At 48.1% G+C, this 14114-nt stretch overlaps 3 protein-coding genes across 3 annotated transcripts; 2 read left to right on the top strand and 1 right to left on the bottom strand.

Annotated features, from left to right (window-relative positions):
- Positions 1–1696: 1696 nt before the first annotated feature.
- BC939DRAFT_481269 (uncharacterized protein) lies at positions 1697–2278 on the top strand (the record flags this gene model as incomplete). Its single annotated transcript, XM_051559011.1, has 1 exon — positions 1697–2278. The coding sequence occupies one exon, from the start codon at positions 1697–1699 to the stop codon at positions 2276–2278; it is 582 nt and encodes a 193-aa protein (XP_051407399.1).
- Positions 2279–4155: 1877 nt separating this feature from the next.
- BC939DRAFT_481267 (uncharacterized protein) lies at positions 4156–4566 on the top strand (the record flags this gene model as incomplete). Its single annotated transcript, XM_051559010.1, has 1 exon — positions 4156–4566. One exon carries the CDS (start codon positions 4156–4158, stop codon positions 4564–4566), a length of 411 nt encoding a protein of 136 aa, XP_051407398.1.
- A 961-nt stretch (positions 4567–5527) lies between these two features.
- Positions 5528–12897, bottom strand: BC939DRAFT_466341 (uncharacterized protein). The gene is made up of 18 exons (XM_051557632.1): positions 12627–12897; positions 12333–12467; positions 12183–12212; positions 12034–12098; positions 11657–11910; positions 11507–11558; positions 11028–11410; positions 10488–10903; positions 10178–10400; positions 10011–10078; positions 9858–9927; positions 9661–9782; positions 9424–9558; positions 9029–9307; positions 8742–8940; positions 8478–8644; positions 8065–8345; positions 5528–7978 (listed from the first exon to the last, which is right to left on the bottom strand). The coding sequence occupies exons 1-18, from the start codon at positions 12657–12659 to the stop codon at positions 5869–5871; spliced, it is 5022 nt and encodes a 1673-aa protein (XP_051407397.1). The 5' UTR covers positions 12660–12897; the 3' UTR covers positions 5528–5868.
- Between the last annotated feature and the right edge of the window lie 1217 nt (positions 12898–14114).

Genomic DNA, 14114 nt, shown 5'->3' with positions numbered 1-14114 from the left:
TATAGGCACTTTCTACAGGACGCCCTGCCTCATCGAACCACATCCACCGTCGGAGGCATGGACTAAGGTTCGAAACGTTGTAGAGATTAGGCAGGATGTCGAAGATCTTTGGGGTTGTGAGCCGGGACAGATTAAGGTCCTAGGTCTCGACCTCGGCCAGGCATGTGTACTCGGAGCAATTACGCTACTCCCCAAGAATGCTCATGATAAAGGGACTCGCGATATCACAGTGAGGGAGCAAGGTGACTCTGGTATCGAGGTCGATATGGAGGGCCCTTGCGAAAGTCCAAATCCAGCCCCTGCTCCAACGCTAGGCTTTGCGGAGTATGTGGGGACGATAGATCTGTGAAAAACGAGGTGCTCTTTTAATAATGACAGATCGTGCTTTATATACTAGGGAATAGCTATAAACTCATCTAGTATAGGAGACTGGAGATATAGGAGGTAATCCCAGAGGCACAGTGCTCTTAATAAAGAATCAGCACCGAGTGGTGGCGGATTCAGAGAAATGAGGCACTTTATATAAGCAAGATAATGTGGTCAATACATCACAGGCTCCGCTCCCGCCACCTATTACAACTTGGCTGCGAAGCAGAAAGCCGTTTACCAGTCAGCCTTCAAGCACCGACGGTGGATGGAAGAGCAAAAAGGGATCATCCGAGGCGACGGAATAGAATCCACCAGCGGCATCGAGACTAGGCTGCAACCACAACGTGGTGAGGGAACCAGCTTGGCGAGCTATCTTACGGAACTGGAGAAAGTACAGGGACGACCGAATGAGTTTTACAACGGCAACAACCGGTTCAAGAAGCATAAGTGGGGCGTAAGAAGGGCACGGGATGAATAGTACAGGCTTATCGCGAAGCGTCTAATCAAGGTACTTGGCCGATCGGTCGGCAGGAAGAGAGATGAAGCCAACTAGGTTGTTATTGATATCCGTTTGGGCAAGTTTTCAATCAAGACGAGACTTTCGTCTTTGCATGAGTTCTTCCAGTCATACTTTGTTCAGAAGGTAAGGATACTATCGCCGGAGATCCGAAGTCGCGTAAAATCGTTTTATGTTTTTATTAACTTTGACTTTGTGTTGATGTGCTCTAGGCCAAGTCCCCCGGTTACATCGTGGTTGGAGTGAACGGGTCCTATATGTCCAAGAGGTGCCCAGCCTGCAAGAAGTTTGTAGATTATATTGCTCGAACTGCAAGACACTCATGCATCGCGATGTCATGGCTGGCCACAACATATACAATGTCATTTGTAGCCATTTACTCCATTAAGAGCGACCATTATATCTCCAGCCAGTGGATGAAAAAGGGAACTACCCTTGGATGCAGCAAAATGCAAGGCCGCACACGAAACCGGAAGCAGCAGCGGCAGCAGCAGCAGTAGTAGTAGTAGTAGTAGTAGTAGTAGTAGTAGTAGTAGTAGTAGTAGTAGTAGTAGTAGCAGTAATGAGGTGGTGCAAGGGCAAGGGCGAGCTGGTGGGCGCAGGCGAGCAGCCTCCATGGCAGACACTATTTTTTTCTGAGGCAGCACTCTTACTCCTGCGCGTCCTGTGACTGCTGTCAGGATGCAGAGAATTCTGCACGAGCCGCGCCACGTGGGAAATAACGCTACGCCACCGCTACCATATCTTAGGGGGAACGCGTCAATAAAGGTAACTAGCCCTGACCATCGCTAACTAGCCCTGACCAACACCATGAGCGACAACGCGTTCAGATTCTCTGATCTCTACTTCTGCATGTTCCTATGCATTCTGTCAATCGTCCTCTCTCCTGCCTCCTACGAGAACGACCCAGAGCACCCACCGCGCTTGACAGAGCGACGTATGATCAAACATAACGCGACAAAGGTGAACAGAATCACTGCTATGAACACAGCTCCCAACTCCACTTCCGCAACGCGTGCCCCTTGTGCCCCCGCAGTGTCTGTCCGTTGTGCCGCCGCAGATGCTGACATTCCACTCCAAGCGGCTATTGCCCCCACAGATGCTGAGAGTCCATCCCAAGTGGCTACTGCTCCAGTCTCCGTTCTCCCATGTCAGCCTACTGCTACTCCTCCACAGGACGAGGGCGAGTTCTCTGCGCACTTCAACGGGCTCGAAAGCATGCTCGAGGAAGAAAACGCCGGCGTGATCCCGACGGCCCTCCAGGTTGGCCCACAGATTCATGAGCCTTTGAACAACAAGCGTGCGTGGTCTTTGGTTACACAAGAACAAGCAGACCTCTCGTTGTTGGTGTCATCCAAGAGCGGAGGACCTACTGCGACTAGACATCCTTAAAGGACCGAGTTCTCCGCGAACGTTACTTCATCCTCATCGCCACCGCGGCCCATTAAGAAAGTCAGATTCTCCCCTGACCCCTTTGAACCTGCTGACAGCAGCGAGTATTGCCGCCTATCGAAGAGAAAGCGGGAGTCAAATGAAGAGGCGGGACAAGCCCAGATCAAGAGGCAGCACCTTGTGAATATCGTCACTAATACCTCGACAGCGATTTTCGAGCCGAATCCAAAAGCAGGCGCCAAGCGCAGCTCAGCCCGACTCCGAGAATGATCATCGAACGCTGCCTCTTGCAGTCCCACAAGCGCTATCCCAGGCAATAGTAGTCAGAACCAGAGTACTATGAGTGTAGCCGCTAGCATGATCCGAACCACGAACATCCCCGCAGTTGGTACGCTTCCCATGTCGGCCGCAATGGTTCCTGTTTTACAGTGAACTATACATTGCTTGATTCTAGACGAAGACATAGAGATAAAGCTAGTTCAAACAGAGGAGACTACACATAGTCCCATTCTGGACGAGGACGTGGAGATGAAGCCAATTTGGAGAGAGGTGGATGCCGTTCTGAGGTATCGTCTGCACCGCCGACAGTAGATTATACAGAAGAAACCGTATCAGAGTCCTCGCCGCCCTAATCTCTCAAGACATATGTGATTCCAGCGCAAAATGAACAAGGCCATCTTCAGCACCCTGCGTACACGCGTGACCTTGCTTCGAGGGGATATTAGAAATGGATCCGCGAGCGGAGTCAGATAATCCAGCGCTGGATCAATATAGCAGGGCTTCTACTGTGCATCACAGGCCAGTACCGAGGCCGCGAAGCGGTTAATAGGCGTCGATGAAATCAATGTAAGTGCTTTGGCTGGGTTTATTTTGCTTTGGACTTGACACTGAAGCACAACGCTCATTACCACATCTTCTGCTCTTTTACCACTTGTTAGATTCAAGAAACCCCAAGCAAAAACCACTGGGTTTCACTGGATTTCGCCGGATTTCACTGGTCTTTGTTCACCGGTGACCATCACCGGCGAGAATCTACCTGGTAGATTGATCGGCTATTGTCAAAGAAGTTTCATAAAAGCGCGTCTACGATTCACTGCGACTGCGCTCTATCGTTAGAAAAGTTGGGCGAGCGATCCCCGCCGGGCCTCTACGTTAAACCAGAAGCTCGATTCGGCCAGGAAGGACACCAACGAAATCGTTTCATCAAATGGAGTCCTCCCGGCCTCGTTTTACAACCGCATGGTGGGTTTTGTAGAGACCTCAGGCTGGGCTAAGCAGAGTGATCCTTCGATCAACAACAGGAGCAAGGGCACGAGGGGGTTCGGATATGTTTACTGTGTTTATTCAAGATATGAGCAGGGATAATATCAAGTTCCTAGATGAGGTTCTACTGTGGTAAGTATTGCTTTCTTTCATACAGACAAGATAAGATAGGCATTCGTGATAATAATAAAGGCAAGACAGACAAAGTGAGACGAGGAGTGTCGTGCTGGACACCCCTTACCCAGGCCGGACAGAGGAAATTGGTTCCTGACACACCCCTGTCTTGGCTATGCAACCTAGCTGGGGTCGCGACAGTTTTATACTGTCCACCCATGGTAGTTTAGCAAGAACCCATGAACGAGCTCGAGGAATGCGGCTGGAGGGTTTGTCGTTGTCCGCGCCAGGCTGATACCCACTCTAGCATGATATGTGGGCAATCACTAAGGCCTGAGGAGTCGGTGGTTGTTTGTCGCGACTCCGGTCTCATCATCTACAAAGGCGTTCGGAACTTTGTAGCGCCTATTGGACGCGCGCACTAGTGGGCACTTTTCATAAAATTCGATATACTCAAGCTACTGAAGCTTCCAGCAGAACGACATTTACTGGTGGCAGGAATGGTTACGAAAAATAATTATTTTGACGGTATCTCTGGCCTTGGTATCACGCGAAATAGCCAGACCATCAAAAGCCTACGTTTCAAAGCAGGCGAACGCAAGAACTCGGTCACTTGCGGGATTCGTCAGTATCTGGTAGGCGTAGGGTGCCATAGTAACAAGACCCTAGTTGATTACCGCCATGTTCTCATGGCGTTCGCCTTGTGCCAAGAACACGGATCCCCCGACGCAACACCCTCGTCTCAGCCCCACAACGATGTCTACGCGACTTTGGTTATGTTTGAGCAACGCAGATTGGTAGCACGCCAAAAAGTCCGCCAGTCGAGAACGAGGTCACCCAAGGAACATGATCTGGGGACTTGCACCAAGACTAACGAGAAGAAAATGCGCAAGTTCAAGCGATGTAAATAAGTATCCCAGGCTTGGGAATGATGCAGACGGACGCTGCTGTAGCTCATGACCATCGACCCCATATTGCTCAGATTCAAGTCCCCAATTTCGACCATAACCCTCGCTATACACCCAAACTCATCAAGGACCTTTCGCGACCTAGTCTTGTTGTCCCATCCGACCTTGCTGGAATGACAGTAAAGCTTTCTAAGCCGTGCAAGCCGAAGGAGAAGGACAAAGTCGCTGAGATAAAGGAGGGAGGCTTGCAGCAGGAGAACAAAAAAAAAACAAGGGCGCAAACGATATCAGCGTCAGGGAAGAGTGGCAAGTCGGCGCCAATCTTCAAAAGCATCTGTTTGGTCAGGTATTTAGAGCGGTAGCCCTGACCGCAGGCTTAGTGGCGGGGTATCTACATTGAGCGACCAGGTTGGATGGGTAGGAAATCAAGGCGGTTGCGAAACGTTTGGACGAGCCGGTTCATATCCTTATCCAGGCCAGATTCATTTTTTTCAAGATCTTCGAGTTTTCCCTTTATAAGAGGCTCAGTGCAACTTATGAAGCGACTCACGCCAACATCGATGTCAGCACAGGTTCCTCTGGCAAAGTCAGCAGCCGTTCAAAAAGGAGAAATACATGGGCCCACTCGATATGCTGCTGCATAAGAAGCACGGTTTTACGGTCGCCAGGACGCTTCTTTCGCTTGCGATGACCACAGTCCATTCAAAAGGACCTCCAATAAAGGGTCAATTAACGAAATAGGCCAAGCAGATTGCCCAGCAAATGTTCGAGTGAATTTTAGACCAGTCAAAGTAAGTAAGGGTTTGGACCTGGGTATACCACAGATGGACGCCGCCGCAAACATCCACATTGCGATCCGCCAGCATTTTCGAACGTTTCTGGACACAATTAATCGAAAGGTATTTGACTCGCACGATGGTGCAGTGTATTTAATTACGTATAAAAGAAGAAAAAAATATCAACAGCCGCGTTTATTGTAGCCGATAGTTTTTGTTGGCAATAGCTGTGGGATGTTGCTTCATGTTAAGCAAGAATATGCGGATGTAAATTTTACGTATTGGATCTCTTAAACTGGCGGTTCCTCTGCATCTTTCCCTCTCTTCACGAAATAATGCATCGGTCACACTTCTTCTCGTCAGACGGAACGCTCTTCTGTTCTTTTTTCGCCGCCGCAACCTCCTCCTCGCCACCCTGATTGACAGTATCCTCATCCATCATGGCAGCTGCCTCCTTTCTGTCCTCGTCTTCGTCGCCTTCATCATCCTCCGAGAGATCCAAACGTCCTTCACGCATCCGCCCTGATTGTCATTCGTTTCTACGGTGCGAAGAACGCCGACGCAAAGTCGAAGACGAGGCTGCCGTCGGCGTCGCGGTTATAGTCGCTACAGGGGTACCGTAGCCGCTCCGAACCTCCTCGCGATCCCAATCGATCTCGTCCGCCTCCGTCAAGTAGCTGCTAGTGCTTCCTTCTCCTTGTAAAGCTCTCCAGTTCCAGCGCATCGTATCGTTGTTATCTTCTTCTTCATCACCATCATCATCATCATCATCATCACCATCATCATCAGCGTTATTGTCTTGGGCATAGTTGTAAGTGTCGCGGTTGTCGTTACTGGGCTTATTGGCGTTGTTTTTATCGAGATTGTGGCGAAGGTTGCTCGCGTTGTTTGTGCTGTTGTTGATGTTGCGGGTAGAATTCGCATCTCCGCTGTCACCATCATAGTCATCGTCGTCGTCACTGAGGTTGAGCATCGAATCATACTCTTGTCGCTCTGCGAGCACCAATCCTGTAGAAGGATCCAGCTCCTTGGCTAACTCCAGTGCACTCCATGCAGGAATGGAGGTCAGCGGCGATTGCTGCTGCCGCTGCTGCTGCCTTGCGTGATCCATAAGCACTGCCGATGAAATCGACACCGAGGAGAAAGGGGTGTCCTTGAGCCGAACGGTCATATCCTGCGAGCTATTCGCACTTCGCCTGCTGCTCCCGCTCGTTCCATTACTGCTAGTACTGCTCCTCGACGGTTCCCTTCGAGTGCCATGGAACTCTTCCAAAATCTTGGCCAGTTCCTCAGTCGATGTAGGGCCTGCCGCTCCAAAGTTCACTGCACGAGAACTAATCTTCCTTCCACGCTCCTCCAGCCAGACGGCTGAGCTGACCACGCCGTTGCCTTGGCTGTTGTTGTCATCCTCATCCTCATCGCTCCCGTACCCCGCCTCCAAATCCCGTCGATTCCAAGCCGGGAAGCGTTCAATATCCAATAACTCCAATCGGATCTTGGGGAGTCCGCTCCTGAGGATCATACTCTCAGACATATCCTCCGATCGCACTGCTTGGAGTAGACGATTACTCTTTGCAATATCTTCTTCCAGAATCTCCCCGAGGCTCCTGCTCTTTTGATGACCTGATGGCCGCGAGAACTTGATTGTCTTGGGCTCATTATCGTCCTCATCATCGTCATCCTTCTCGTCTACTTCTTCTCCTTCCTCCTGCCTTGTCCTCGAGCCAACCTGGCTCTGTTTTACGGTAGATATTTCCTGTTCGTCGCCAATCCATCCTCGACTTGTCACAAACTGATCCTCGTCTGATTCTGACGAGCCACCACCGCTGCTCTCTTCATTGTTGCTGATATGTGTTGCTGTCAAGCGGTGCCGGACATGAGTAATCTGATGCTCTGCAGAAGAACTCACACCATCACCTTCTAGTCCGAATTCGCGCTGGTGCGACGACCGCCTTGGATCCATCCCCGTTGTTTTGACATCCAGATCGTCCACCTCCTTCTGGAGCAAGTCTTCAACCTCATGCTGGATATCCGAATCTCTATCCTTGAACTTCCCAACGACTGCATATGGCTGCGAAGATGTTGTTTCCTGTTCATCCAGGTCCCTTTCGATGATGGATGATGGAAACTTGAAATGCCGCAATCCAAAGAAATTGTCCATCGATGAGACGCTGTCTTCGTATCCGTTCATGAAGCCATCTCTTAATTCGCTGTTTTCCTTGCGGCTCTGTGCTGCTTCCGAATCGCTCTCCTCGAATGCATCCAAAATTTCCTTGGCCAGCTCCTTGACCAGCACCGCAGAATCGCCCTCTGCAATCTTCATAACCACATCTGAAATGCCGTAGCGAACCACGAGCTGCAGCCTCTCTGGGTGGACGTCAAAGATGGCGCGTAGGATGCGGAGCAAATTTAACCGGACCACAGCCTTGGGGTGTGCCAGGCGATCCAAAAGTCGCTGGAAGAGTCCAGGAACTGCAATGCCGCAGGCGATCGCGGGAGAAATTCGGATGATCTTATAGAACGGCTCGAGGATATTTTCGAACGAGTTGGCCTTGGCCGTCAGGAAGGCCTGTACAAACAGATTCAAAGACGAAGGCTGGAGAAGCACCTGCTCGACATCCGCAGTCTCATCTTGCAGCCTATTAAAATACAAACATCGAGATAAAAAGAGGATGTTAATAAACTGGAGTTATTATCAAACAAGAATGAACTGTGCCTGACTTACCAGACGAGAACAGCGTCCATGGCATTCATCTGCCAGTAAGGATCCTTGAAAAGCCGAAGATACACAGGCAGACAATCATTGTTCCATAGAATATTCCTGCATGCACGACCTGCATGTGCCATGTCGCACAGGATAGGCAGCGCGAACTGCTTGAGTGGCGAAGAAGACTCTGCAATCTGCTGCAAGTGAGGGATGATGCCCGCCTGCGCTGCCTCTTCCTGACGAGACTTGTTGATACGGCACAGGTTAAACAGTGTCGTCAAGACATGGTTACAAACATCCTATTGTGAGATTGAGTCCACAGCAAAAACCAAAAGATCTGTTAGTTGTCTTCTCGTATTCTTCCTGTGGTCGTTGACATATGTTGCTAGCATGTTTTACAGGAGTATAAACAGCTGCTTTATCCTCCATACCGTAGCGAAGGGTCCAGTACGCTCTCCGAGAACTTGAACAAGCGTGTGAATCGCACTGGCATTTTGCAAGATATCCAGCGTATTAGAGTTCATGGAGATATTCTTGATACACTTGAGCATCATCACGCACAGGTTGGCTGGTAAACTCTGTAGTGAGGTCAGCATGCCTAATAAGAGAAGAGCTCATGGTAGTTTTGTTAGAACAAATAAAATTCGCGCCGTTGCATTTTTTTTTTCCTGTCTACTCTTCTCCAAGGTACTTACGATGCACAATTTGCCTGGTTGCCAAGAGCTCTTTTACAGGCGAATCTCCTTGTGAAAAGATCAGCAGGACCTGCACAATTTTCTCTGTATAATCGCTTCCTTGTGGATCTCGGATGGTGTTGTAAAGCGTTGCCGAGAGAGGATCTAGAAGACCTTGCTTTGCCAGCAGACGGCAGAAATCGTTCCTTGGCGTCAAACTCTGTAGAATATGAAAGGAAAGCCTTGTCAGCAGAGAGCGCTTCCTCATCTCTTTCTTTTGGGCGGGGCGAGAATGAAGAGATACATACCTGAAGATTAAAGACGCTGTGGATACCATTGACTGCAATCCAAACCAATTCCTTCTGCGTTGCGTAATTGCCTTGCAAAAAGTCGATAAGAACTCTCAAGCCACGACACGAGATAAACATCTGTAGTGTCAACGAGTTGGTATGGCAGATTTGCTGGATAAAGATAGCTGCCGCGAGCTGAATGTCCTTGCCATATCGCTTGGAGGTGTATCTGATCAATACCGGAATGGCGCCAACCAGACAAAGACTTTCCTGGAGGGCAAAGTCGTTTCGAATCACCTAATGTAGTTGTTTAAAGCATAGCGATTGTTGTTAGTTTATGGTACCACAAGCGGAAGTGCATAATTTTTTTTTTTTTTGTATTGCCCGCATGAGATATCGAAGGTGATTTTTACCAAGTTCAAAATATTTAGCAGCTTCAGAATCAAGCTTTGCTGATTGCAGTTTTCGATCAAGTCCAGGAGCGGAATGGCGCCATGGTTAGCGATCATAGGCCCGCGCATATCTGGATGCTCTGACAGCAAGGTCATCTAGGATATGAGCATCAGCAAGCAACAGATGGGTTAGAAATGCGAAACAAGCTCTGTGCGATTCCTCGCAATCATCGATGCCAATAACCTCCAAACGCTTACAAGACGATCGCATACAACCTCTAGTTGTTTCTCTGTCCGCTGATGTTCCAGCAACCGAAACTGCTCCGCAATAGTGTTACATATCCGGGCATATTTTTCTCTTGCAATGTTGGCCTCAAGATCTAAAACGCAACAAGATTTAGCATTAGAAATTTTGCACTCTACTCAGATTGCTTTTGCTAAAGAATGCTTCTTACCGATTTCATCGAAGCCCTCGTCAACCTCCGCAAATGGATCTTCCTCGTCAGAATCTGCATCATTTCCAAACTACAGAAACAGAGTGGCATATGTTAGTGAGGTCGACTTGCCGAGCAAAGCACTCGAGAGCAGCAAGACAACTTTGGACCTACCCAGCTATGGTTTGAAAGTCTTGTCTGCAGGGTAAGTCCTTCATCTTGGTAGATTGCGCGTTGACTCTCTATAATTCATGATCAATAAGAAATTAGTATCCCCACCCTCTATCTTAAATTAGCGTAACGCCATGAAGCTTTTCTTTTTTTCTTTTTTTTTTGCACACCTTCATCTTCAAAGAGATCAGAAAAGTCATCCTCTTCTTCCTCACGGTAGTGCTTAAACTCATCTGTCACTAGCGGAGGAGAAAGTGCGAGCTGGCCAGGTGCTGACCGTGATCGGACCAAATCAATTGGAACATGCGGTCCTTGGGCCTTGGCCCTTTCCGCAAGTGAGCCACTAGGCTTAGAAGAGGTTTCTTGACTCTTTACAGGCAGCTTCGTTTTACCCTATTGTGAAATGAATTGACGGCTGATGAGAATATTGAACCATCGTATCAATAAGACCTTCAAACGTTAAGGTCATATCGCTCTTACCTCGAGTGCCTTGACCCTGACCTTCAAACGCAACTCCTCGCCATCATCTTCAAAGTCGTCCTCATCAATATCGTTCTCAGGGGCAACAACCTGAAGTTGCAGCGGTCGTGGTGATGGCCGGATCGTTTTTGATATTTCATCCTCCTGATCAAGAAATTCCCGCGCAGCCAGCTGAATGGATGTAATTCCGTCCGCAAAATCGTCATCCCAGTTATCGGTGCAGACTTCAGGTTCATAGTTGTTGGCATTGGTGGCGGCAATATTGCTTGCGTTGTTAAGTGGTATATGGAAATTGGGTGGAGGTGGGGCAATTGCTTGCGCCCGTTCCAGCTGTAGCTGAAGTCCCGGTGCCTCTTTTCCTTGCGGTTTTGGGGCATGAAAAATGTCTGATATTGCCGGCACCCCATGCCGTCCACCTATTACAGTTGACCGAACAAGATGGAGAGGAAAAGTGTTTAGTACGTTTTCCAATTACGATGGGCTAGAGATATTTCTTCTTTATATATTTCACAACGAGAGAAATTGATCATAAAGTCTTACCCTTGTCACCAAAATTCCTGCGAGAGTTGCCCGAATTTCTGTTGAGTGATATTGATGAGCCCTTGAGGGCTTCGTTCCACTGCTTCACGCTCTTGACAGCCTCATCATATGCCGGTATGGCTTTTTCACGGCTCCTCTGGCTCCCTGACGCCTTCCTTTTTGACATTTGAATCCAGGGGTGCTTTGATAGTTTTTTTGCAGACACTCGCAGGTTACAGTCCTTTTGAAAGCACTGCATCAAAAAGTCCCGCACGATAGCTGATACGCTTTCTGGAATGGGTGGGTGGTCATCCTGCACGATACGGTATAATGCTCCCATTGGTGGTAGGTCATGGTAGGGCGGTTCGCCATCAAGAAGTTCTATGACTGTGCAGCCCACACTCCTATGAACGATAAAGTGAGACCGATGATGAGTTCTCCATCCTCCCACGCTGCTCCCAGTACCCGGGACAATTTCGAGAGTGAATCCTGGTGTTTACCAAATGTCTGAGGCGGTGGTCGCCCCTGAAAGCTCGATAATCTCAGGAGCCACTATTGATTATGAGAGAAGAAACAGGCTATGTTAGTGATTTGTCTCACACTCGCAATGCTTCTTGAAAGAAAGAAAAAAACGTGGGGCAGACCCTTACTCCAGTAAGGTGTTCCCGCCACAGACATATCTCCGACATCATTTGAGAGTGTCGCAACCCCAAAATCTGCCAATTTGACGAGTCCATCCTTTGTTGCCAGGATGTTGGCTCCTTTGATGTCTCGGTGGATGACACCCTGGTCGTGCAGGTATACCAGGCCATCCAGGACTTGTGTAATGTACATGGCTCCAAGATGTTCGGGCAGCTTTCCAAAGTTCTTGCATAGACTGCGTAACGAGCCGTTTTCGCACAACCTGTGTTCACAAGATCAAAGGAAAGAAAAATAGAAGGAGCTCTGTGAGCGTGAGCTGTGGGATGAGAGCAACGCGTCTGTCGGAGTTTGCATGATGAAAATTGGTGGCAATTTTTCCACATACTCTAGAATGATGTTGAGATAGTCGCTTGTCTTTTCAAATCCAAGGTACTTGACAATATTTGCATGCTATCGACAATTAAAGTCAATTGGAGTCAATTGGAGTCCATTAGATGAACAGAGTTTCTTGATTATGCATATAGCGATGCTTACATTCAATTTTTTTAGTAGGTCGATTTCCATCTAAGGCGAAAGCACAGTGAACACCGAGAGAGATCAAAGAAAGAGTCGATAGCGATATGAGTTGTTTGACGCAACATTGAGGGGCAAGCTTAAAAAAGGGCCATTGAGTTCAAACAGTACCATGATATTGGCGAGTTCTGCTTGAGGAATGTCTGAGAGATTGATCTGTTTGACGGCGACTGTCGTTGCAGTGTCGAGATTCAATCCACGCCATACTGAACCAAACGCGCCCTTCCCGATACAATTGCCGAGCAACTAGGTTAGTAAATGAAATGAATGATGAAAAGAAGGAGGTTGGTCGTAGGTATTTGTTCCATGGAACCCAAGAAAAAGGCCTGGATTTCTCTCAGGAACAGCAAAATAGCCCTGGCCAGCCATGTTTTCGATTTTTTCAGGGGCATGAATGGGTCATACGATGTTGCCCACCCGAGTGGATGCAGAAGTCATTGAGGAGGATAGCTTGAGGAAGGAATTGTTGACAACGTGGCGTGAGAATGAGGGGAAATGGACGGATAGACAGGGGTGCGAGAATTGTGTATAAGGATAGGTTGGATGGTATGAATAAGATGATAGTAACAACAACAGTAGAAGTGCGAGGGGTATGGTGATATTTGTACAGTGTGCTGTGGAGAAAAAAGAAGTGTGCGAAACAAAGAACAAAAGAAGGCAACTGGATGCAAAAAAAAAAAAAAAAAAAAAAAAAAAAAAAAGCGATTGGAGTGTGGCAGTAACGAATGAATGAACAAATGAATCAAAGAATGAACAAAGTGAATGTACAATGACTCAGTGGGAAGAATGAGTATGTATGAAATGAATGAGAGCGAAAGAAGGAGAAGAAAGAGAGGAATAAGGAGAGAAGAAGAGCTATGTCGCGCTACATTCAATGAAAGGAGGAAGTGCAGACCGCGTGCGTGCGTTGCAGAGGAGGGGGAAAAAATCGTGCAACCGTGCCCTGATTCTGGTCACTGCTGGTCTAGTCTGCAGCATGTCTGCCCGAGCAAAGGACCAAGAGGACAGGGCAGACAAGTGCGTTGCATCGACGTAGAAACCTACACATATTGCAATGTTACAATGAAAACAGCAACCACTGTCTATCGCCGTCTCTTATCGTCTGTCTTCTTTGCTGCAGCTATACTCCTCCCTGCTGCTGCTGCTCGCCTGTGCATCTGCGCGGATGGGTTTTCTTTGTTGTGTGGTAGAATAAGTACGCTTGTGCACTTTTTTTTATTACGTGCATCGATCGCTTTATCCTCATGCAATCCCGTCAGTGTTTATTGGGGTGTGTGCCTCTCGCCTTCCTTCGATTTCGCCCTTGTTTTTGTTTTCAGGGGTAAAAAAAGACAATTCAGCTCTAGTCTACTTCATCCGCTCTTTTTTTATTTATTAATATGGCCTGTCGTAGTCGTCCTGCCTCCTACTGCTGTGGCTCCCTGCATCAAATGCACCCCTTGGAGAGGGGGAAAAAAAGTGAATATCATGTCCCGGAGCACCATTGTCCAAAGGACGGGCTTATGCAATATGAGCGCAGCTCTGAATCTTTACAGATCTGAAGGTATTTTTTGGAGGGAAAACAAAGCAGGTCCCTATTCAATTTCAACACAAAGAGGAGGATCACTCCTCCTTCGCCTTCTTTTCTTTATATCATGTACACCGATATGTACTGCAACGGTTCTCTTGTGCAACTGGACGTGGCATACAAACAGGATGACTAGAAAAAAAAAGCTACATGTTTTTAGAAACGAATAGGGGTCGCGACCTAAAGACGAGTTCCGTGCAAAAAAAAAAGTTGGCGGCAAAGACGGACGAAGTCAGACATGTAGTCTACTGATTAAACTTGCCGGCTTGAAGTTGCTGTGTTTTTTTAGTTTGTGAGCAAATAAATGAAGAATATCAGATGGTCAC

Source organism: Gamsiella multidivaricata (assembly GCF_025024155.1).
Source record: "Gamsiella multidivaricata strain RSA 2152 chromosome Unknown BC939scaffold_96, whole genome shotgun sequence".
In the NCBI taxonomy this organism is placed as follows: Eukaryota; Fungi; Mortierellomycota; class Mortierellomycetes; order Mortierellales; family Mortierellaceae; genus Gamsiella; species Gamsiella multidivaricata.
The sequence above is the reverse complement of the archived record's forward strand: the minus strand, read 5'-3'. Positions and strand labels throughout refer to the sequence as shown.